The 24,682-nt window shown below is 41.1% G+C and overlaps 1 protein-coding gene across 2 annotated transcripts; it reads right to left on the minus strand.

Moving 5' to 3' along the window:
* Positions 1–9,123: 9,123 nt before the first annotated feature.
* Positions 9,124–19,956, minus strand: ZNF24 (zinc finger protein 24). 2 transcript variants are annotated; one of them, XM_015082321.3, is made up of 4 exons: positions 19,807–19,956; positions 17,362–17,862; positions 16,966–17,113; positions 9,124–14,823 (listed from the first exon to the last, which is right to left on the minus strand). In XM_015082321.3, the coding sequence occupies exons 2-4, from the start codon at positions 17,779–17,781 to the stop codon at positions 14,285–14,287; spliced, it is 1,107 nt and encodes a 368-aa protein (XP_014937807.1). In that variant the 5' UTR covers positions 17,782–17,862; positions 19,807–19,956; the 3' UTR covers positions 9,124–14,284. The 2 variants fall into 2 exon arrangements, with proteins under 2 accessions (XP_014937807.1, XP_014937808.1); XM_015082322.3 differs by lacking the exon at positions 19,807–19,956 and adding an exon at positions 19,078–19,408.
* Between the last annotated feature and the right edge of the window lie 4,726 nt (positions 19,957–24,682).

Consider the following 24,682-nt stretch of genomic DNA (forward strand, 5'->3'; position numbering starts at 1 on the left):
GGGTTATAAGAAAATATAATAATGCCTCAAATCAGGACCTAAGTACGTTATCAGGGAAATGGTAGAAGTACTAATTTATAATGGATTCTAATAAAACAAGAATGCCTGTTGTAATATCTACAGTGAAAGAGGAGTATAGGGATACTTGGGTGGCTCAGTCAGTTAAGCTGCAGACTCTTGATATTGGCTCAGGTCATAATCTCACGGTCATGAGATCAGGCTCTCCGCTGAGTGTGGAGCCTGCTTGAGATTCTCTCTTTCCCTCTCTCTCTCTTTCAAAGTAAATAAATAAACTTAAAAAAAAGAATATAGTATACATGGATAATATAATTAACAAAATGACCTAATTGACATATAGATAACAGTGCAACCAACGACAGAAAACCTCTTTAAGGTATGCAGAGGGCATTTACCAAAACTTGCCATGTGCTTGCTTGTAAAGCAAGCCTCACCAAATTTCATCAGATTGAAATAATTTAGAGCAGTGCTGTGCAATAGAACTTTTTATGTTCTTGTCAGTATTGTTCACATTTTAAAATGTGGTTAATGTGCCTGATGAACTACATTTTATTTAATTCTAATTAATTTAAATAGCCACCTCTGGTTAGTGGCTACCACATTGGACAGCAAGACTTAGCATATGTTTTCAGACAACAATGAAATTAGCTAGAAATCAGTAACACACACACATACACACTAAAAAAATTCCCAAGTGTTTGGAAATTAAGACCGTTCAAATCACATATGATGGGGCACCTGGGTGACTCAGTTGGTTAATTTTCGATGATCTCGGCCGTTTGTGAGTTTGAGCTTCATGTCGGGAGCCCCACAGCAGGCTGGCAGTGCGAAGCCCGCCTGAGATTCCCTCTCTCTGCCTGTCCCCCACATGCATACACACTCTCTCTCAAAATAAATAAATGAACTTTAAAAAATAAATAAATCACCTATGAATAAAAGAAGCAAGCATAATGGAAATTTTAAAGGTATTTTTCTCAAGACAAAAATAGAAATTATGGAATACAACTAAAGCCCTGATTAAAGAGAAATTTATTTTAAAAACTAAAATTAAAAAAAAAATTATAACATTCAGTGCATGTGTTAGGAAAGAAGGGGCTGCAGTTCAATGATTTAAATATACATTGCAAGAAATTAAAAAAAGAATAGCAAGTAAATCTGAAGAAAGAATGTAGAGAGAAGTTCATACACTGCTGTTCTGGGTTCCCATTGTAACTTAAAGGGAAATTTGCACCATGTCCAGAACGTTTGATGTCCTGCAAATGAGGGAACAATGTCTTCTCAAATTCCTTGCAGCAGGAACCCGCTTAGGGGCAGCAACTTGACTTCTAAATGGAAAAGCACCTCTACAAAAGGAAATGTGATGGCATCTTTATCATAAATCTGAAGAGAACCTAGGAGAAGCTTCTGCTGGCCTCTCATGTCATTGTTGCCACTGAAATGCAACTGATGTCAGTGTCATGGCCTCCAGGAATACTGGCCAGCGAGTTGTGCTGAAGTTTGCTGCTGTCACTGGAGCCACCCCTGTAGCCGCGCACTGAAGAAAATGTTCTCAGACCCTTAGACTGAGCAGACAGGCAGGGCTGCCTCTGCCAGCGAAACAGCAGCAGCAGCCAACTGCACATGGTCTTTATTTTATGTTCATCAGGTATAAACATCAAAGAAGCGTGGGAGGAAAACACAAAGAGCCTCCAGACATCTGGTGTTTACGTGAAAGCATGTAGGGAAGATGTGCAGTTCCAAGGACTGCTAGGCAATTACAATGGGTCTGTCTCCTAACCGGCTCCTGGGAGATGGTGGGGCTCTGTTCTCATAGTGCTATCGCGTCCGACAGCCTTGAAACTGGAACATCGCTGACGTTTCAGCAATTACCCCATTCTCTTTCCCAGGCCTTACAATACACTCTCCAGAAATAACTCCACACACCCCTAATGCTGGCCCCTTTTCTCCCGGAAACTTCACTAACCAGATGCAGACAGCCTTGCAGGAGCCAGGACTTCTGGTGGTTACTCATCCCAGGGCTGACTACCAGCCTCTCACAGAGGTGTCTTATGTTGGCCTGCCTACCACTGCTGTGTGTCAACACGAACTCATCTGCTCTACATGGACATTGCCATCCCGGGCAGCGAGGAGGCTCACTCACTGGGTCTGGTGAGGTGGATGCTGGCCCACAGATGCTGGCCATGAAAAGGCCTGCTGAAAAGGCTATGACCACGAATGACTTTCAGGGTGAATGGACTGCTCCAGTTCCTGGAGTTACTGCTTCTCAACCTGAGCTCCCTGACTGCTCGGAAGGTAGGCAGGTGCCTCTGTGCCTATTCAGCAGATCCCTACTGAAGACCGGAGCGTGCAGCCTGCCATTGAAGACTGGTCTGCAGCTCCCACTGCTCAGGCCACTGAATGGCTAGGAATGACCACTGAGTGGTTTTAAGCTGTTCTTCCACAGACTGTTAAACAGAAAAGGGAAATATGGTTGGCAGAAAATAAACGGTTTCTTTGAAAACAAAACAAGAGTGAAAGGAAAGAGGGGCCCTTGGGGGGCTCAGTCGGTTAAGCGTCTGACTTCGGCTCAGGTCATGATCTCGCAGTCTGTGAGTTCAAGCCCCGCGTCGGGCTCTGTGCTGACAGCTCAGAGCCTGGAGCCTGCTTTGGATTCTGTGTCTCCCTCTCTCTGACCCTCCCCTGTTCATGCTGTCTCTCACTGTCTCAAAAATAAATAAAACGTTAAAAAAAATTGAAAAAAAAGAGTGAAAGAAATAGTAGATCGTGAATTAATGAAATAGAAAACAAATATTTCAGTTCAGTTTTTGAAAAGAATACAAGTGATAATCCCCCAGCAAAACTGGTCAAAAAAAAAAAAAAACGTACCGTTTGTCAGTGTAAGGAATGCCAAAGTGACCATTACTATAGATCTACAGCCATTACAAATATAACATAAAGGATGCCATTAATGACTTTATCAAAAATTCTGAAATTTTATCCAAAATTAACACAAGAAGAAATATAAAATCTGGATAGTTCTGGGTCTATTAAGGAAATTATCTGTAATTTAAAATTTGTCCCATAAATACTCCAAGCCAGATATCACAGTGGGGAATATTTCCAGACATTAAAGGAAGAAATAAACCAATCTTACACAAACTCTTCAGGTAATAGGAAAATATGGTACATTACCCAACTAATTTTATGGAAGCTGTGGATTATGCTCCTTACAGAGGAAGATTTTATTCCTGGAACAAGACCAGGAGGAGCCTGGCTTTCTCCAGGATTTTGACATACGCATCTTTCCACATCTTCCTAAGATATCCTCAGGCCCCTGATCACTCTAGCTTCAGGGAGCTACAGCTGAGCCTCCAGGGCATATTGAAAGGAATCTTCTTTCCAACGGTGGGGATCCAGTTCTATGACAGACTGAAACTATCTACAATATCTTACAATGCATATTTATCACATTACACTTCTCTAGACAAAGTGTTATTTGTTTATAAGTGTGGTTTTGGTTAGATATTTACATTGAATTTCATTTAGTCTGCTAACTCAATGATACAGGTAATTGCACGGGGCCAGTGAAATTCTCAGACCATCAGCTGGTCCAGAGGGCCCCATATGAAGTCCTATAGGAATGAGAACATTTCATGCCTATAAGCCATACTCTAGGGAAAAAAGTATCCATCTAAATTAGGGGCCAGCAAAGTACTACAAGAACGCCAGCCTGCCACCTGTTTTTGTAAAGTTTTAATGGAACCCAGCCATGCCTATTTGTTTGTGTATTATCCATGGCTGCTTTTTGCTATAATGGCAGAGTTGCATAGTCGCAACAGAAACTGTAGGGCCCCAAAGCTGAAAATATTTATTATCTGGCCCTTTACAGAAAACATTTGCTGACCCCTGACCTAAATGAGAATTTACTTTCTTTTTAACATTTTTTGATTTTTTTTTTTTTTGGCTGATTATAAATGTGCTGCTAGCTTATTGTAAAAAGAAAAAAATGGTAATATGTAAAAGAATAAAGATAGAAGTCACTGTCTCTGGAAACCTATTTTGCAAACCTAGAATTTCGGTGTATGCCATTCTACATATATATGTACTTTTTTTTCCAAAAATGATACCAATAATGATAAACTAAATATTGAGACATTTTAAACTAAATATGAACATTTTATATATCCATGAGCATAGCTCTACATCATTTTAAATTATGACTATAATGAATATTTATAATTGCTTTCTCAGTATCCCCTGTACCCTGCCCCTGCCTCAAGCTTTCTCAATAATAGCACCTACCCTGATTTTCCTTTAATAATTCTCCCTCCCCCTTTCTGGGCTATTAAATTTTCTTTAACTTTGACTTTTGACATAATTTCAAACTTCTAGAAAATTGCAAGAAGAGTACAAAGAATTCCTGTATACCCTTCACCCAGATTCCCCAAATGTCAACATTTTATTATAATTTCTTTATAATTCTCTATCTGCCTGTTTTGTTTATCCAGATATCTATCTATCTATCTATCTATCTATCTATGTAGTTTTTTTCTGAATAGTTTAAGAGTAAGTGGCACATGCAGTTCCCCTTTGACATTTAAATAGGGCAAAAAGGAAGGGGATTTTGAGCCAAAGTGATAATCGTCTGACTTAATGATCAGCAGCACTTAAATGATCTGGCTGCTATGCTGAGAACACAGTAAAATACAGCAAGCAGGGAAGCAGCAAGGCCCTTGGCCTGAGCAATAGGAAGGACAAAATCACCACTTTCTAAGATAAAGAAAACTATAAAAAGAACATGTTTGGGCACAAATTAAAGGTTTGATGTTAGGGCGTGTTAGATTTAAGATGCCTAATTAGTCATTGTACCAAACCCAGTTTAAAAACTGCCTCCCATTTGCAGAGTGGGTGTTCTGCTCTGATACTGATAACCCTCTAAGAAGATGGCCTGCACCTCCACCCCTGAGGCTGCAAGCCCACAAGACTGCAGGGACGGACTCCCACTCCTCCCGTGCTGTATTGTCTTAGAGTGTGGCTTCCTAGTGGTGGCTGCTGGAGAGGAGGAATTCATGCCCTTTGATAGAAACTGACCAGAGGGAGGGAGAGTCTGCAGAAAAGTCTTCTTCCTCCCCTACCCCATGGTGAGGTGCGATGAAGTAGTCTATAGCACTTGCGCTCTGAACAGAGTGAGACTAAGCAAACAGCTGTTCTGAAGCTGTGGACAGCTCAGTAACACCCACTTGTATTCTCCTGCCCTTCATCACCTCCCGTTTACCCTCACTTATCCTTTCCTGGGATTGCATCACCCCAATAAAGTATTAACAATAAGGTTTTTTATCTTAGGCTCTGTTTTCTTAGGAACCAAGACTAAAGCAGGCATCAAAGTGGCTATTCCTAGGATACATAAGGCCGCAGTTCAGAGAAGAGGTCTAGGCCGAGATACAGATTTTGCAGTCATAGATGGTATTTAAAGAGATGAGATCACCTAGGAAGAGAATGTAGGTAGAAAAGAAAAGGGATTTGAACACTGAGTCCTCAGGCACTCCAACATATAAAAGTCTAGAGACCCATGAGGAAATAGCACCGTTGAGACTGAGAAGAAATGCCCCACGAAGCAGAGAAAACCCAGGCATGTTGTTCTTGACGCCAAATGAAAATGTCAATTATGCAAAATACTGCGGCTGATGGCTCGAGTAATATAAGTCTAAGAAATGAGTATTGGAATCAGCAATGTGGAGGTTAGCAAACCTTACAAATATTTATGTGGATAAGAATTTGTATAACGGGGATACCTGCATGGTTCAGTCGGTTGAGTGTCACTCTTGATTTCAGCCCAGGTCGTGATTCCAGGGTGGTGGGATTGAGCACCCATTGGGGTTCTGCCCTGAGCATGAGGCTTGCTTAAGATTCTCTCTCTCTGCCTCTCTCCACCACTCGCTCGCTCTCTCAAAAAAAATTTTTTTTAATTATATACGGTAATGTCACACCTCTCATTCCTGATGTAATTTGTATTTTCTTTCTTTCCCCGTGCCCCTGCCCCCTCCATGAGTCTGGCTAGAAGTTTATTAATTTTATTAATCTTTTTTAAAAGTTAGATTTTGGTTTAAAAAGAATATAGAGGGGCACCTGGGTGACTCAGTCGGTTAAGTGTCTGACTTTGGCTTAGGTCGTGATCTCAGTTTGTGGGTTTGAGCCCCACGTCAGGCTCCTCATTGACAGTGAAAAGCCTGTTTGGGATTCTCTCTCTCTCTCTCTCTCTCTCTCTCCCCCTCTCTCTGCCCCACCTTGATTCTTTGCATTCTTTCTCAAAATAAATAAACATATATATGTGTGTGTGTGTGTGTGTGTGTGTGTGTGTGTGTGTTTTTCTCTTATTTTTCTATTTTATTGACTTGTAATCTAATCTTTGCTATTTCTTCTCTTTTCTTTGGGTTTTATTTGTTCTTATTTTGGTTTCTTAAGATTTAAGTTGAGGAAACTGAATTGACTTATTTTTCTAATGTGTTTTATAGCTATAAATTTCCCTATAAGAACTGCATCCCATAGATTATTTTTTCAAATATTTCTCTATCCCTCCTCTCTCTCACCTTTGAGGACTCAAATTACAATTACACATATCAGGGCACTTGAAGTTGTACCACAGCATGTTGATGCGCTATTCATTTTTTCTCAGTTTTTTTTTTTTTCCTGTTTTTCATTTTGGGTAGTTTCTATTGCTATGTCTTATATACTATACTTTTTTCCTTACTTTCTTGTTTTATCCAGTTAAACCCATCTGTGCATTTTTTTTTTTTTTTAATCTCAGACATTGTAGTTTTTGTCTCTAAGAAGCTTAGTTTGGTTGCTTTTTTAGAACTTGCATGTCTCGATGTGTCTCCACTAGCTTCTTGATCATATGGAATAGTTATAATTGTCTTAATGTGCTGGTCTACTAATTCTTTGTCATTTCTGGGCTGATTTGATTGATTTTTCTTATTATGGGTTGTATTTCCCTGCCCCTTTGCAGGATTTATAATTTTCGATTGGATGCCAGACATTATGCATTGTGCCTTGGTGGGTGCTGGATATTTTTTATGTATTGTTTTGTTCTGGAATGTATTTAAATTACTTGGATACAGTTTTATCCTCTCAGATCTTGTTGTTAAGTGTCTTGTAGGGAGTATGAGTGTAGGATTCATTTTTGTCCACTAAGGAAGCAGGACCCTTCCTACTGCTTGAGCCCAGTTTCTCAGCCTCAGCACTACTGATGTTTAGCACTGGGTAACTTATTGTTATGCATTATAGAATGTTTAGCAGCATCTCTAACCTCTACCTACTAGATGCCAGTAGAACCCATCTTCTCTGGTTGTAACAAACAAAAATGTCTCCAGATGTTGCCAAACGTCAGGTGGGGTGGGGTGGGAGGTGCAAAATTGCCTTTGAGCACACCACACTGACGCCTGTGATTGTTAGGTTTTCTACTCAGGTACCCTTTGTGAGTTCCACTGATTTTTCCCTCTAATCCTTTTGGATGGTTCTTCCCCACCTCAGGTAGTTTCCCTACACACACATGTGCTCATCAGTATTCAACTTGAGTAGATTTCCAGTGTTCTGTCTAGTTTTCTCCTCTCTGGTACATTGCCCTGCAAAAGCTAGCCACCTTGGCCTCCCAGGACGCCTTGCTCCATCTTCTCAACTTAGGGAGCCTGCCTGGCTCCGCTTGAGTTCTCCTTCCCCATGCTGTGGCCTAAAAACTCTCTCCAGGTAGTAAACTGAGACAACCCAAGTTTGCTTCATTTGTTTTCCATCTCTCAGGGATCCCCTCTCTCCCAGCCTTTGCAGTATAGATTTTGCAGCATTTGTTCAGGCAGGTTAGACCTGGGATCTTGGCCTAACAGATTTTGTGTGTTTGTGATTTAAAAACAAAACAAAGCATAATAGAAAAATCCAGGAGAGGAAAATCAAGAATGCAAGATGAAGATTGTTGGGAACATGCCTTGAATGAGTAAGTGTGAGAGGACAGCTTAGATCCAGTGGAAGATTCAGGCAGAAGCACAGAGGATCCAAAGTTAAGAGGAAAGAAGGCATTAACAAACCAAATTATAGACACTTTACTCTTTTCTAATTTGTTCTTCCTGTTGCAAATATTGGTGTAATAGGTATAGATGGGGACAGGTATAGAGAGATCATTTATATAGGTATATAGAGAACATTAAAATGTTAATAGGACTGTGGACTCATGGGTGACTTTTGGGGTGATTTTTATTTCTAACCACCAGAAAAAAAAACATTTTTAAGAATTTAAAAAAACAGGTAACTGGACACTTTGTTCTATTCTCAGGACCTTTGCCCCAAAATGGTTTCCCATCTTTCAAAGTCAAAGTCCTAGTCCTACCAATAGCTAACCAGGTCTTCCAGGATGTGGCCTCACTCTCCACCCTTACCCCATTTATTCCCTGGCTTCTTCACCTACTTGACCTCATTATTCGGCTTCAGTGACTCCACCCACTTGCCGTTTCTTGAACAAATCAGGGACTGCTCCCACATGAAGTTCTTTACACTTGCTGTTCCCATGTGTGGAACATCTGTCCTCCAGAATCTCTTGGCTTTTTGTATCATTCCTATCTCTCCTCGAATTTTTCTTTTCCAATTTATTTTCTCCATACTACTCATCACATGACATACAACATGGGTTTTGTTTTTCCCCTACTGCCATGTGTAGTTTCCACACATAGAAGCAATGGATATAAATTCTAACAACTAAGTTTTGGCCATCAGCAACTTCAAATCCCCAAGCCTGGCAATAAAATGAGGGCCCGAGAGAATGATGTTCGGGGGTGGCAGGGGATGATGGTCATAGGGAGGGGCTTCAAGAGTCATGTACAAGGGATGCTTGAGGGGAATGCCCCAAAGCAATGGGTGGAGGTGGGTACAGCATAGACTCGGCAGTGTAGTCCCCAGTCTGAGTCCCAGGTTAATAAATCTGTACAAAGGATGGAAAATAAATGCCAAAGACACAACTGTGTAAAAAGCTTTTCATCCACAAACATTCCCAACACCAATGTTTAGATACTGTTGGAATGTAAAATGTTATGTGTGGTATAGAGAGAGTGGAGTAACAAATGGCAGAAGTTGACAAAGGCCAAGTCATGGAAGGCCATGCTAATTTTATTAACCTATATAATGCATAAAGTGTTAAGTCTAGAATTTAGAATTACAAAGCTTTTCTACAAATCAATAAGAAAATACAAATAACCTATATTAATCAGGACAGAAACCCAATTCAGTTATTTTAAACAAGAAAGGGACTTTATTGGCTCACAAAACTTTAAAGTTCGGAGGTAGGGCAGGCTTTAGGCACAGCTGGATCTAGGGCCTCCAGAAAAATGACATCGGAACTTAGTTCTCATTCCTTTCTGCTAGCCTCTGAATTTCTCCTCAGACTCTCTCCACATGGTGTAAATTCAGGCTTACGGTCCTTAGTTCGTGGGATCCCTGTAGAGCCTTCTTTCCAAGAGTTCCAGCAGAAGTTCTGTTGAGAGCTCGCTTTAGCCTGGCTTGAGTTACATGCCCATTCTTTAATCACTGTGGCTAAGAAGCTGAAGGACTCAGGAAGGCCAGACCTGGTCATGTACTCATCTCAGCCACAGGGAATGGGTTCCCCACAATAAATAAGGATTCTGTTACCAGAGGATGGGGAAAGAGATGCTGAACAACAACAACAAAAGACCCAACAACATATATCCACACATAACCCAATAGAAAAGCTGTAATAGGTAAAGAATATGAACAAACAGTCCATGATAAAAATGGCCAATAAACTATGAAAATAACCTCATCCTCACCATTAATCAGGGAAATACAAAATGATTTTTTCTTCTTTTGCCCATCAGATAAAAAAAATTATTAAGTGTAGGTAAGGCTATGTGGGGAAATGAGCACTTTCCATACATTTGGTGAAAATAAAAAGTTATGAAGACCTTTGGAAAGGCTAAGATGGGTCTATCAGGAAGCACATCCTTTGACCCAATAATCCACCTCATACAACTCCGTCCGAAAGAAATTCACACACATGCACAAAAATGTATGAAGAAGATGTTTACTTTGGCAGTGTAATAGCAAGAGACAAAATAAGGGAATAGTTAAATAACGGGATTTTCATAGTACTGGATCCTATTCAAATCAACCATTAAAGAAATTTAAAGACCTAAGGATTTGTTTCTGACACACCTGCCCCCCCGCAAAAAAAAAAAAAAAAAAAAAGGCAAGCTGCAGAAAAATCATATACATGATCTTATTTATGTAAAAATAGCATTTATATGTGTATGTATACTCATATGGAAATGTATGGAAAGGGAACTAGATGGAGGTATATGAAACTAGACAGTGGAATGAGACTGGAAGCACTGGAAAAAAAGGGTCTCTCTTTGCTCTTCTAGTTGTGTATCATTTAAGTTTTATAAAATGAGATGGTAGTCATTTATTAACTAAAAAAAGAAAAATGGGCAAAGGCAGTTCACAATGGGAAATGCAAATGGCCAATAAACATAAAAAGATGCTCCCCCTTATTAACAAAAAGAAAAATTCTGCCCACCAGAATGCTAAAAGTATTTAAGGATTCGGGGTGGGTGGAAGTATAGGCAAACAGGCACTCAGCTGATGGAGTTGTAAATTGGTACCATCTTTTTGGTGGTATTTCCCAAAATGTTAGACGTGCACATTCTCTGACCCAAGAAATCTATTTCTAACTATTTATCCTACAGAAATATCCACACAGGCAGCAAAATACATGGGTAAGAATGTTAATAACTATGCCTTTAGCCATAATTAAAAAATTGGAAAGAACTTATTTTCCATCAGGAAGGGGTTGGTTAAACAAATTCCAGTATATTCATGCAGAGGAACGTATGTAGCCATAAAAAAGCAGGTCTACATCCTAGTGGGAGGGGAGGCAAGTTTCAGTGCAGTACGTGTAAGAATGGGGATAGGCACCTACCTCATACGGCTGCTGTGAGGGCTAAGAGTTAATCCATGGTAAAGCGCTTCCAACAGTGCCCGCACACAGCAACCACAAGTGTCAACTATCAACACGTTTGCTTAAATATGCTTAAATATGCCTAAGTCCGGAAGAATAGCAAACCAAGTAATTATTCCTTCTGAGTAGACTGTGAAAAGGAATGTCCTTTTTCATTTAACATTTCTGTACTGTAGAAAATGCAAATGAATATGTTTATTAATAAGCTTCCAAATTTGTTAACCATAAAAAAGCAGATTTATCAATCAAGGTTTAACAGCCATCACTCACTACACTGTGAAAAAATATATATTCCTGTAAGTTCACAGAACTACATTTGAGTTTTAACTCTAATTGGCCACATGCAAGTCACACAATCTATGAATCTCCCTTTCCTTGACTACAAATCTAAGTGAGAGAGGCATAGCGACTGACCCAATGCCTGGAGTGCAGATTCTTTCCACACAACCCTCCCTTCAATTCACATCAACGTGATAAACATACCGTTCAATGATCGAGTGAATACCAACTGGGTGTGGATGTGGGGAGTTTAACCTCCAAGAAAACCAGCAGGAAATTCAGCAATAATGAGCAAATGCTCAGTAGCCATTGGGCAGTTATCAGCGGCCTGCGTGCCGTTAACAATGACTGCTCTTTTAAGAACCAAACAGATGGCGCTGCTTGGCGACTGCCAGGTCACTTCATCAGAGGCTGGCCAGCCCCCAGAATTGCTAACCAGGATTATCTGTGTGGGTATACATTAATATCCGAAATAATGAATCACTGAATAGCCATCTTAAATCAAGTTGTCTAGTGGGGACGTGGACTAACAGAAGATGACGAGTACACAGACTGCTGCTTCCTTTTCCCTTACACCCTAATCCAGTCTTTTGGGGTCCAGCCCATTTTCCCCACAGAGCCTTGCCTTCGCCTCAGAATCCTTTCTAAACAACACACAGGGATCAGAGCTGGCAAGACAAACTTGTATTTGCCAAGTCTAACACTGCTTTTTCTAAGCTCTGACGTTATACCAAACATCTTTGGCATTTATGACAAATGTACGACAGGGAAGTTTCTTTATATATGCAAAAGAGGTAAGATCTAAAAAACAGGGTGAAATTCTAGCCACTGAGAGGATGCTCCCTTCTTACCTACTCTGATACAAGAATTCTGTCATCTCAGCAGAAGTATTAAAAATATGCCACCTCAAAACCTACTTGGAAAGAAGCCAGTTATAAATAAATAAATCAACTCAAGATCATTTTATCTTAGAGCGGAGGAGTTTATAGCTTTATTGGACATTGACTTGTTTCCTCTCAGCCACAAAGAGAAAAAGACCCAAACAAAAGTCCCTACATTTTCTTGTATAACTTAAAATACATTATATCATTACTACATATTTATACTTCAATAAATCTTAATCTATAAAGCACATTTCTTATAATTAATTGTTATCAGAAAATCTATAAACAAGCTCCATTCTGCCTCACTTTTCCACCAGCTGGCCTTGCATTTATTACTATGCTTTTTAACAGGCTCATGCAAATCTCACCTTCCATTTTTTAAATTTGATCCAAGCACCAGATGTAACCAAAATCTCTGGAACTATGAAATCTTTTTATTCACATGGGTCATTTTCCACACAATTAATGCCCACTATAAAAAAGCCTTTTCTCATATTCTATATTTTAACTTCCAGAGTTTTCCACTAAACAGTAAAACCACAGTACTTGGGATTCTCAGCCAAAGAGTATATAAGCCTACTACTACAATGTATTACTTTTATACATTTTTTAAAATGTGTTAAGACTTAAAATTAAAAAAAAAATAGTTCAATCAATTCTGATAGTTAATAAACTAGTTGTTAATAACCTATTATTTTTTAAATAGAACAATCCATTCAACTTAACATGTAAGTACAACCTCAATGCTACTAGAGATTGATTAGTTTTTTTAAAAGACCCACAAACCTCCAAACCATGATGGAGTATCTTGGACTCACCTCTGATTGCTGGAGAGCTGGCCAGCTCTCTGAGCTGAGTCTTCCTTTCCCCCAAAGACAACACCCTGGTAGGAGGACTATGGCTCCGGGAATCTCAGAGGTGACCTCCCCCAGGACTGCTCCGATGGAGGGAAACAGCTCACTCACATGAAACAGCTTTAGACCAAACCCCCGATGATTTACAGTGGAAGAAACATCTACCTACCCATGGTAGGGTTACAGTATCTAGCACAGTGCCTCGTCGGTAGAAAATGTTTAATAATAAATGCATGGCTGCTCTGTTAGCCTGCTGTGCAACCCTTTTGTACCAAAGGAATAAAACAGCCAACCTGATACTTCTTGCCCACCTGTCATGGACATTTCTGTCCTTCACCAAAAGAAAGGCAAAATAAATTAGATCTTCAAGTCTCTTTTGTTTTCTAAAAGCCAAGACAGACCATTACCCTTCCGTTTACATTTGCCCTTCAACACTGCTGTTCACTACAAATTCCTCCCTAGTGTTAAGATTTCTACTCTTGTAGTTTACAACTGCTTATTGTTCACTGTCCACTTTCTACCGATAACACAGAACATTCTCATTAGCAGGATGCCTTCAAATTACAGACAAGGTAAGTGTATTTTGAGTTTTCCTGCAGGCAGATAATTAAATGGAGATAAATTCTTGATATACTTCAATTCCTGGATCATGATATTTGTTTTATCTTCCCCAATCTAGGTGTCCCATTCACTTTTGATGTTTTATCACCATCACTTCTCATCTGAGTTTTAAGGCTCATTTTACTTTGAGGCTTTTGGTCATCCTTTATCTTCTATTTTCTGAATGCATATCCAAGTTAGGTAAAAGGAAGCAGAAGGGTACATTTTTAAAAAAGGGTTTAGGTTTTCAGATTTTATAATTCCTACGTTGCCTTTTAATGTAGAAGGGAATGTATCCTTGCAAAGACATTTCAATGATCAACACAGAAACAATGTCTGTCTAAAAAAGAAACTTTTAAGGGACAAAGAATCAGGTAGTTCATTATTTGGAAAAATAATAAGAATATAAACATCACATGGAAGATTTAGGCATTAACACCTGAATTAAGTTTAAAATTTCAGTTTCTAGGCAGGTATGATATCATTTCTTTCACGGTAAAATAAAATAATGGTGGGTGAAGATTTTCTACATTTCCCAGTGGATTTTCTAACCGTCTATATAGGGAAATAAAACTATTATGTATCATTTCATGTTTTTAATTTTGTCTTCATTTCTGAAGAAAAAGACCTGAGTGCTGATTTTTTTTTGTAATTTCTTAAACTTTCACAACATTCAGAAGTTTTTCTGCATTGTGTCTTCGCTGATGTCTAAAAAGATTTGAGCTCTGACTGTAAGATTTCCCACACTGAACGCATTCATAAGGTTTCTCCCCAGTATGGATTCTCTGATGATTAATCAGCCCAGAATTCTGGCTAAAGGCTTTTCCACATTCAAGACATTTGTAGGGTTTCTCTCCAGTATGGACTCTCTGGTGCTGCACGAGGATAGAACTTCTGCTGAACGCTTTCCCACATTCAACACATCCGTAGGGTTTCTCCCCGCTGTGGATTCTTTGATGGAGAATGAGGGCCGAGCCCTGACTGAAGTGTTTTCCACATTCATCACATATATGTTGTTTCTTTCGAGAGGGGTTTCTTTTTCTTTCAAATCTGCCCTTGGGGAAACAGGCTTCTCCATACTTAAAAATCTGAGGAACACCTATATTGAGAGTGCCCGGAACTTCGTGAGATTCTACCGCTGAAGGAATCTCCTGCTTTGGAGCTAGAGCTCCATTTTCAGTCCTACCATCATCATCTGAAATAGAGACAAAACGTAAATGTCACTCATTTCCTATTCTGGGAGGAAAGAGACCTGAAGAAAACTTTAGTAAATGTGAACTAAAAGTAAAGAGCTTGCATTCATCTATAAACAGCAACCTGAAAACCAGTGTTAAGGTTGCCTACTCCAAAGAAGGAAATTAAATGACTGATTCTGAGGCTAAGGGGGTAATGGCATGCTCCCATAATGAAGAACTAAAATGTTATATCTGAATAAAAGCAGTAACATAAGCAAGTGTGCTTTACAACACTCGTCAGAAAACAAAGGGCAGAAAGATGTGGCAGATTCTATATGATTGTTAGACAAAGTGCTGCAGCTAGGTCTGGATGAAATTTCATAAGAAATATAAAAATTGCCCATTGGGAAATCCTTGTAATATTCTTTTGCTTTGAGAAAAGAAGAAATTACACCGAATCATGATGGTATAAATAATATGCGATCTGTCAAAAAGTGACTATTTCTGAAATGAGCAAGATAAGGCAGGTTACAGCCAACACTACACTAAGAGCAGAACCCAGAAGATGTCCTAATAAGAGACTGAGGGTAATAGGAGCTGAGGGTATTCTGTTAACTCAGGACATGACACTTACATTTAACAGGCCCTTAGTAAATGAAAGTTTTCCTGTAAAATACCCTACTTGGTATTTGCCATGGTACTTAGTTAGGTGAGTTATTATTTTTAAGCCTCAGTTAGATAAGTCTAGTGAAACAAAAGCCTGAATTACCAACATGAGGTACTATCACCCACCCGCAGGACACAGTATATTTAAAGACTGTCCTGAAACTTCCAGCCTGTAAGAGTACAAACAGTTACTACAGGGTGAGCAGCAACAATTAGAAAATAAACAGGGAGCAAGTCTATAATAAATGATGAAGAAAGGGATAAAGTCAAGAGAGAAGACTAACAGAAAGACTGAAGGGTTGCAGGGGGTCAGGGAGGCCTGGAGACATGAACAACGGAGAAGCAAGTGTTAAAGTTATGTGGGGACAAATGGCACAGAAATAAGTTCCCAAGCGTCATAAAGACTAGACTGCTGAAATGAAGCTATTTACAAGCGAGGGAAAATTATTCTAAAATTCAGGCAGGGGAGAAATTTTCTACCCAAGAAAATGCCACCTCCAATGACCAAGGATAGTGGTTCTCAAATTTCATTCCAGACACAATGTCCCATGAAACATGTAAAACTAACGGTTTTCAGCAGACGTCAGCCCCACCCCATCAGTTCTGGTTCACGAGCACTGGGATCTCGCTCTCCCTCTCCCTCTCCTCTCTCTCCCTCTCGAGAGTCCCCTCAGATGGGAAGAAAACCTGATGAGACTCCATCTGTGGCACACACCAGCGTTACCTACAACTACCTCAAGGAAAGATTCCCAAAGCAATCTCAAAAACAAATATGAAAAAGAATCCAGCAGTTTTAGGAATATACTAGGTTGTATCAAAGTATACTAAGTATGTGGTGTCAACTGCCAATATACTGCAAAGACTAGTTTTAAGCGATTTATTGTAAATCTGAGCTCTCTATTTAATTCTTCTATACGTAAAGCATATTTTAGCTATGGAGCCTACTTTTGCATAAATACTTAGAAAAGGTGAAGAGTTTTACCCAAAATACATTTCTACAAAAGATGCTTCTTAGAAAAAAAAGACTCTAGGCAGGATGTTAGAGAAAAAAAAAATGGCTAAAAATTCAGGAAAGACTTCAGTGGTGGCTACAAAAAAAATAGGTAGATTTGAAGAGGCTTCATCTAAGCTTATTATACCAATAGGATTAGGCAGGAGATTGAAAGGATGTGAAACAGATGGCAAGTAAATAATACTGAAACAGAGGGACCTCATCTACAGGTGGGTGCTGGCTCAACATAAGGCAAATGCCAATCTGAAATGGGGAGATCTTCAAGAAAGAGGTAAAAGGGAAGAAAAGGATGATGATGTTAATGTCTAAGATTAAAAGACCTGAGGGTCCACAAATCAATTGTTGACTGTGTATACACAGTCTGTCTATGTGTACAAAATTAGGTTAAGGGGATTATTCCCTATCCCCTTTTGTCCAAAGAGTTCTGGACAAAAGGCCCACACTCTCTTTCACCCTCTAGCCCACTTGAAGTTTTGGTCCTCACCACAGTGCCTTAAGGAATGGAGCTCCCAGGATGCCCACTTGAGCTGGTTCTCCACAGCATCCAGCTCAGAATTTGGTAATCCCTGAGCTTCTTCTTGAGATACTATCTCCTCTACTAGAACTTCCCGTTTTCGTCGACGGAGAGAAACCTGGAAAAAATAAAGTCTGGCTCAGCTGAGAAGGAATCTGATGAGATTCAGAATTAAAAACACGTAAGAAAACCCATACAAAACATATAGTGTGGTGGTCTATATGACAAAGCATAGCCAGCGGGGAGCAGTGCAGGGGTGGGAGGAATACACACAATTCTAACTTAGTTGAGTGGAATGAACTCAGCAGCCCTGCCTACTGCTATGCCAGTGCTTCTGCCCCAGGAGAGTGACACAAGCAGACTCACCGGCTGTCCAGGGTCATCTAGCTCACTCTCTAAATCCTCCAGCACTGTCACTGCCTCCTCTCCGTTCTCCGGATGATGCTCTCGAACCCAGGTCTGCAGTTCCTTGGGCAGGATGGCAACAAACTGCTCCAGCACTACCAGCTCCAAGATTTGTTCTTTTGTGTGTGTCTCTGGCCTGAGCCATAGACGGCAAAGTTCTCGAAGCTGGCTCACAGCTTCACGGGGCCCAGGTGAATCCTGGTATCCAAACTGCCTGAATCGCTGTCTGAAAACCTCTGGATCAGGAAGATGGTTCCAGGGGATGCTCGATCCCTCTTCACCATCAGGATCCTCCTCCAACTTCACTCTCAGTATTTTTTCCTCTTCATCTGGAGTTGGGATTATAAGTATTGAATCTTCTTCCACGGACTGTGCAGACATCCTGATTTATAATACTTCAAGAAAAGTCAATCAAGGCAGGATACAGGCCTCAGGGAAATACCGCTTTCTTCACAGGCTCTCCTGAGGCACAAGGAAAAAAAAATACATCAACTACCAAATATCCTAAGAATCTGAACATGTGCTGATAAAGGAAGTAAAAGATATTTGTTTTTCTTACCAGATTAAAAATTCCAATCAATAACCTACACCAGAAGTTGGCAAACTATAGCTCACAGCCAAACGTGGCTTGTTGCCTATTTTTGTACAATGTTTGTACTAAGAATAGTTTTCACATTTTTACATGGTTGAAAAAAACCACAAGAATACTTCATGACATGTGAAAATAATACAAAATTAAAATGTTTGCATCCATAAATAATTCTATGTATTTGCTGACAGTTCACACTACAATGATAGAGTTGAACAGTTTCAACAAACACTACATAGTCTGAAAAACCTAATATTTACTACCTGGCCCTTTAGAAAAAGTTTGCCAAGCTGTGACCCACTAAATCAACAAACCTTATTTCGTTAATCAAAAGAATCCAAGTAAGAACCAGTCCAACTCAATGTTTTCTAAATGCATTTGACCCTGGAACACATTCTTTGCAACTCAGGACACCCGTAGGTCAACTCAAAAACAGGGACTGCTTTTCTGTTATCTGCTTAAAATTTTCTTAACAAAATACTTTTTAATGGTTAGGTTAAGAGTTCAGAAATATTTTTTAAGAACGCCCTGAACTCAAAATATATGTGAAAAAATATCCACTTGCTCAGTAACAGATCAATACTGAAAAAACTAACCACTAGATGCCACGCAATGCAAATATTCAGCCACTCACCACCCCCAGAACTACATTTAAATCTGTAATGACCGGCATTAATCACAGCAAACTCAGTGAATAAAAGGTACTCTCATAACATCTTAACTTCTTGCAGTGGCCCAGAGTCATCATCGCTCACTGGATGACTCACTGTTTCCCCAGCTTCTACCTTCAGGGAAATCTTGTGCTATTTCTGATCCTTTCCTTGTATTTGCACAGTCATGCCCATGCCATTGTTTACAACACATACTAGGAATGAACCACGCAGCTACTCAATGTATCTACTAAGGGCCAGAATCTGAAAACCAATGGTTTCAAAAAACTTCTTGTAACCCTCACAAGTCTAGTTATCACAAAAGACCTTATCACAGACAAGTAATGCAGACAGGTTTAATTAAGTACCCTGGAGTGTGGCGGCCTTCTAAATAGGGTTTAGCCAACAGATGAGTTGGTTCCTATTCCAGGATCCTACCTTATCAAAGGCTCAATCATTCTATAGAAAAGAAATTTATCTTCCTTTTACGTTCTCTTACTGCAGCCGGCCCTTGGGCCGTGAAGGAGGTACAAGGTGGGCAGGCCCGCGATCCCTAGTGTTTGGGCGGGGAGCCGAGTCCCAGGTGATCTCCTCGCCTCACTCCGGCAGAGTTCCGCTGCAAACCCCGCCCCGACGTCCCCCAGCCCCTCTTCGCCGCACTAGCAACGGCGGATTTCGGATGACGGAAGGCCACACTGCCCCAACAACGTCGCGGCCTCGGCGGATTTCGGATGACCGAAGGCCACACTGCCCCAACAACGTCGGGGTCACGGTACTTCCGCCCGCGTCCGGCGGAACTACAAGCCCCGACAGCCCCCGCGCAAGGCCCGCCCCCTCCCACCTCCGCCCAAAATGAGTCCCAGAACCCTCCGCGAGACGCCAGGCCTCGAAATAGAACAAAACCGGCCGAGGGGGGAGGGGGGAAAGGCGAGGGTCGCGGAGGACACAGGGGATGGAGGACTCTCCGATGGTACTGAAAGCCCAATCTGGCTTTCCATCTACTTCTACCAGCCCCCCAACTGCTGTATACGGAGACAGCGGCCTGTCCGCGCCTCCTGGCAAGCCGAGGAAGATCCCGCCAGGCTTCTTTTCTGTCTCCTACCAAAAGGACTGCAGCCCCTTAGCCCAGCGTCCCCCTCACGCCCTTCCCCCCATTCTCTCGCAAACCTCCGACTCGGGATCCGCAGCAGCTTCGCTGTCCAAAGCAGACGCAGAAACGCCGCTCACAAGCCGTTTCCCAGAAGCCCCCGGCACGGACTGCTTCCGGTCTGCGGGTCCCAGGAGGCGGGGAGAGGCGAAGCCCCGCGTTGCCATGGAGATGGGCTCCGGGCGGGGGAGGGGCGGTGCGACGACAATGACCGCTTTGAGACTGCGCTTGGCCTGGCGCCTCTCCTCGGATAGCCCAGAGTTCTGTGTTCCGTTTAAGAGACAAGGAAAAGAAAGGGAGAATTCTGCCATTAAGATAGTCTTTACGGATTCATAACCCCTGTCACAGGAGTTACTATCTCATGTGATCCTCGCAGTAGCCCTCTGAAAGGAGTAATAAAGGCTAGTATTTATGAATGCTTACTACGTTGTACCAGCCACATATATTGTCATTTTCACAACAACTGTATCATGGTAGGAACTTTTATTATCCCCATCTCACAGCTGAAATAGATAATTGAGGCACAAGTAAGTAACTTTCTACAGCTCATAACTAGTAAGGGGGAAACAAGATTTAGCTCCCACTACATGTTACACTACTTTATTTTGACAAAATTATCAGGGAAACGAGAGGAGACTCTTAATGAAGAGTTTTGGCAGTGATCTCAGTGAATTTGCAGAATTCATGGTCCTCTTCTGACTTCGGGCTTGACATTTTATACCACAAAACAGCTGCTGAAGGTATCATTTAGAAAGTAAATCAGGGGTATCTGGGTGGCTCAGTCGGTTAAGTGTCCGACTTAGGCTCAGATCATGATCCCTCGGTATGTGAGTTCCAGCCCTGCATCGGGGTCTGTGCTGACAGCTCAGAGCCTGGAGCCTGCTTCCGATTCTGCATCTCATTGTCTCTCTGCCCTTCCCCCACTTGTGCTCTGTCTCTGTCTCTCAAAAATAAATAAATGTTAAAAAAAAAAAAAAGTAAACCAGCCCACTTCATTTCTCTATTTCAAGACCTTCAATGGATCCCCACTGTCTTAAGTATGACATAAAAACTCCTTACATTGGCCTGCAAGACCCCTGTGGTCTGTTCCCTGCCTCCCCACTCTGACCTCAGTTCTTAGGTTCATTGTGACCCTAGATTCCTAGTCTCAGTGGAAGTCTCTCCACCCTTCATGGCACAGTAGAGTGATCTCATTTATTCATTCTTCTGTTTTTTTCTTTTTCTTTTTCTTTTTTTCTTTTTCTTTCTTTTTTTTTTTTTTGTGTGTGTCTGTAAGTTCCATAAAGGCAGGGACCTTGTTTGTCTTGTACACCACAGTATCCTCCCTAGTTCTAGGATGCTGACTGCCTGGTACATGGAGAACTCAATAAATATTTCTTGAATAAACGAATGAATTGTGGACTGGTCACGTTGCTGCTTTTGCCAGGTCACATGTCACGCATCAGAAACCACACAAAAGAGCCCTGTTGTTAAAGGTCTATGTTCAAAGCACAGGTCCAGCCTTCCAGAAGCATTGCAGGATTCTCAGGCTTCAGCTTTCTGCCTCATTCAAGCCTTCATAAAGGGCCCTCAGCCTCCACTGGCTTCGTGAATGAGAGAGCAAGTGAGCAAGCTGTTGATGGTATAGTACTGCTTTACACTCGGACTGGAACTTTGTCTCCCCAGCATGCCTAACTCTGGTGCCTCTTCTCTCCATTTAGGAGGCCACAGAAATCCAGCCATTTCACTTTCCTACTTGACTACTGCCACCAAGCTGCCTGGCTGCTCTTCCCAAACTTTTCTTCTTTTGTGACCCTAAAAGCTAGCTCAAGGCATTTTTTATCTATTTTATTTTGCTTTAAGAGTTTTTGCATCTAATTAATGTTAGAGAACAAAAAAGCTTAACAACATCGAACAGAAATAATTGGGGAAGTAGAAAGTGTTGCAAAATTGTATAAAACTCTTTGCCTGGGATTCGTTCTATTATTCCTAATTCTACGGGTAAATGGAAACCACAATGAGGTTTCCCTTTCTAATTTACTCTAATTTCTAAGCCTCTAATGTCAAAATCTCTAATTTTGAGGCCAGTGACCCATAACACCCACTTTGAAATACCATCCTTCTGAGCCCCATTATGTGGGCTCTTTCCTGAATGGTGGCCCCTGTTGCCATCTTAAAGATAAAGTCAAGATAGAGCATCACATTCCTCTGAGAAACCTGAGTGTAGGGAATAGCTCCATGCCAGCGCTGGACAACCAGCAACATAGGTCACGTAGGTGAGGCTTGAACTGCAGCTGATTTGAGTCTTGGCAGAACACCTTGTGATCCTCCCAGAAGGTGAGAGCATGAGAAGCTTGCAAGGAGCTGCAGTAAGGCCATTTGCCACTCAGGTATCTGTCTTCCAAGAAGGCTGTTGTGAGACAGGTCTTCATTGCTTCCTGGGTGGTGATGAGGCTTTCTGCCTCACCTGCCTGGAGTACAGCTGCAGACTATAAACAGCCTTAAATACAGCAGGGTTTTAGCTCCTCAGCAACAAGGTATCTCATATCTCATGTTGAAGTCATCTGACTCCTTTTGTTATCCTTTTGGTGTGAGACAAAAGCTTATGGGGAGTTGGTACCTCTTGGCTACTCTCGATTTCACTGTCTTTGTAAATACTGATCTGTCTAAACTTAAAGAAGGCTCATTGTTTCTCTACCAGCCAAATCTCTTGACCTTGTTTGAAAGCATCTCATTCATTAACTAATGGTAAAGAAACAAACACAAGAACCAGATAGATACTACCTGGGTTCTAGAGACCTGGACGTGACTACAATGAGGTCATGATTCGTTCCTTTAACATTACTGTCTTGTTTAGGATATAAGCAAGAAAACAAGTATTTATAAGGCAATGTACAAGTAATACAGTAGGGGAGCCTGGGTGGCTCAGTTGGTGAAGCGGCCAATTCCCGGTTTTGGCTCAGGTCATGGTCTCATATTTTGTGAGTTTGAGCCCCACATTGGGCTCTGCACTATCAGCATGGAGCCTGCTTGGGATTCTCCCTCTCTCTCTCTCTCTCTCTCTCTGCCTCCTCCCACTCTCTCTCTCTCTCTCTCTCATAATGAATAAATAAACATTTTTTTTAATGAAGTAGAACAGTGAAAGCAAAATATGGCAAGGGGAGGGACACCTACATGAGACAGTGTGCTGAAAGGGAAGGGAGGAGGCACACAAAGATGGAGGAAGCAAAGTAAGAGAAGTTTTCACATTGGAAAGAAATCCACGGACATTCAAATGTAGTGTTAATCAGATTTTGTTCAATAATAACCCTTTTTATGGGCACTTGGCTGGCTCAGTTGGTAGAGCATGCAACTCTTGATCTCAGGGTTTTGTCCCATATTGGGTACAGAGATTACTTAAATAAATCAACAACAACAACAAAAAAGATCTTTTCTAGGCTTTTCTCTAACACTTATTTTGAAGCTCTCAGTCCTTCCCTTCAGCTCAAAAGTATTTCCCTCTGGGCATTTATTTTTGTAATGTTTATTTATTTATTTTGAGACAGAGTGAGAAAGAGAGAATGTGAGTGGAAGAGGAGTAGAGAGAGGGAGAGAGAGAATCCTAAGCAGGGTCCATGCTGCCAGCAAAGAGCTGGACAGGGGCTCAATCCCATGGAACTGTGAGATTATGACCTGAGCCAAAATCAAGAGTTGGATGCTTAACTGACTAAGCCACCCAGGTGCCTCATTTTTAAAAAATGGTTATCCCTCTGGGCATTTAAAATACACTGGTTAGGGGTGCCTGGGTGTCTCAGTGGGTTAAATGTCTCACAGTTATGAGATTGAGTCCCCACTCCAGCTCCATGCTGGGCGTGGGGCCTGCTTAAGATTCTCTCTCTCCCTCTTCTTCTGCCCCTCTCTTGCCCACCCCCCCCCCTCAAAAATAAAATAAAATACACTGGCTAAAGATTGCATTTTAGCCAATAAGGGCACTGCACCAGGAGTCTTTTGATTGCAAGTGGCTAAAAGCCTATAGCGGGCATTGTTAACTTCTTACATACAGCACTCCCTATTACTTCTAATACACCCCATTTTTTTTGATTGGAGGGGGGCAACACTCTGCCCAGACATATGCAGTGACTGAATTAAGCCATCCATGACCATTCTATTTCTCTTTGCCAGATAGTCACTTCACCTCCCTGGCAGCTAGGAATGGCCATATGATTCAGTTCTGGTCAATGAGATGTAAGAGGAAGTAATTCGTGTTGCTCAAGTATCTAATTCATGTAAGTTATCAAATTTATTGGCATAAAGTTGTTCATAATATTTCTTTAATATTCTTTTAATATCTTTTGGACCATTAGTGATATCCCCTCTTTCATTCCTGAACTTGGTAATTTTGGGGTTGTTTTTCTTTATCAGTTGGCTTCCAGTTCATCAATTTTATTAATTCTTCAAAGAATCAACTTTTGGTGTTATTTGCTCAATTATTTGTTGTCTATTTCATGAAGTTCTTTTTGTTTTTTAAACATTTATTTATTTTTGAGAGACAGAGCATGAACGGGGGAGGGTCAGAGAGAGGGAGACACAGAATCCGAAACAGGCTCCAGGCTCTGAGCTGTCAGCACAGAGCCCGACGCGGGGCTCGAACTCACGGACCATGAGATCATGACCTGAGCTGAAGTCGGCCGCTTAACTGACTGAGCCACCAAGGTGCCCCATGAAGTTCTTTAAAAAAAAAAATTAATATACAGTAAAACTGACTCTTGTTGTGGCATATAGCTCTATGAGTTTACACATATGTATAGATTTGTGGAACTACCACCAAAATCATGATACAGAATAGTTCCATTATTCCATACAACTTCCTCAAGATGCACTCACAACTGTTCTACATCCCCAACCCAAACAACAACTAATTTATTATCCATCAAAAGT

Source organism: Acinonyx jubatus, chromosome D3, assembly GCF_027475565.1.
Source record: "Acinonyx jubatus isolate Ajub_Pintada_27869175 chromosome D3, VMU_Ajub_asm_v1.0, whole genome shotgun sequence".
Taxonomy (NCBI): Eukaryota; Metazoa; Chordata; class Mammalia; order Carnivora; family Felidae; genus Acinonyx; species Acinonyx jubatus.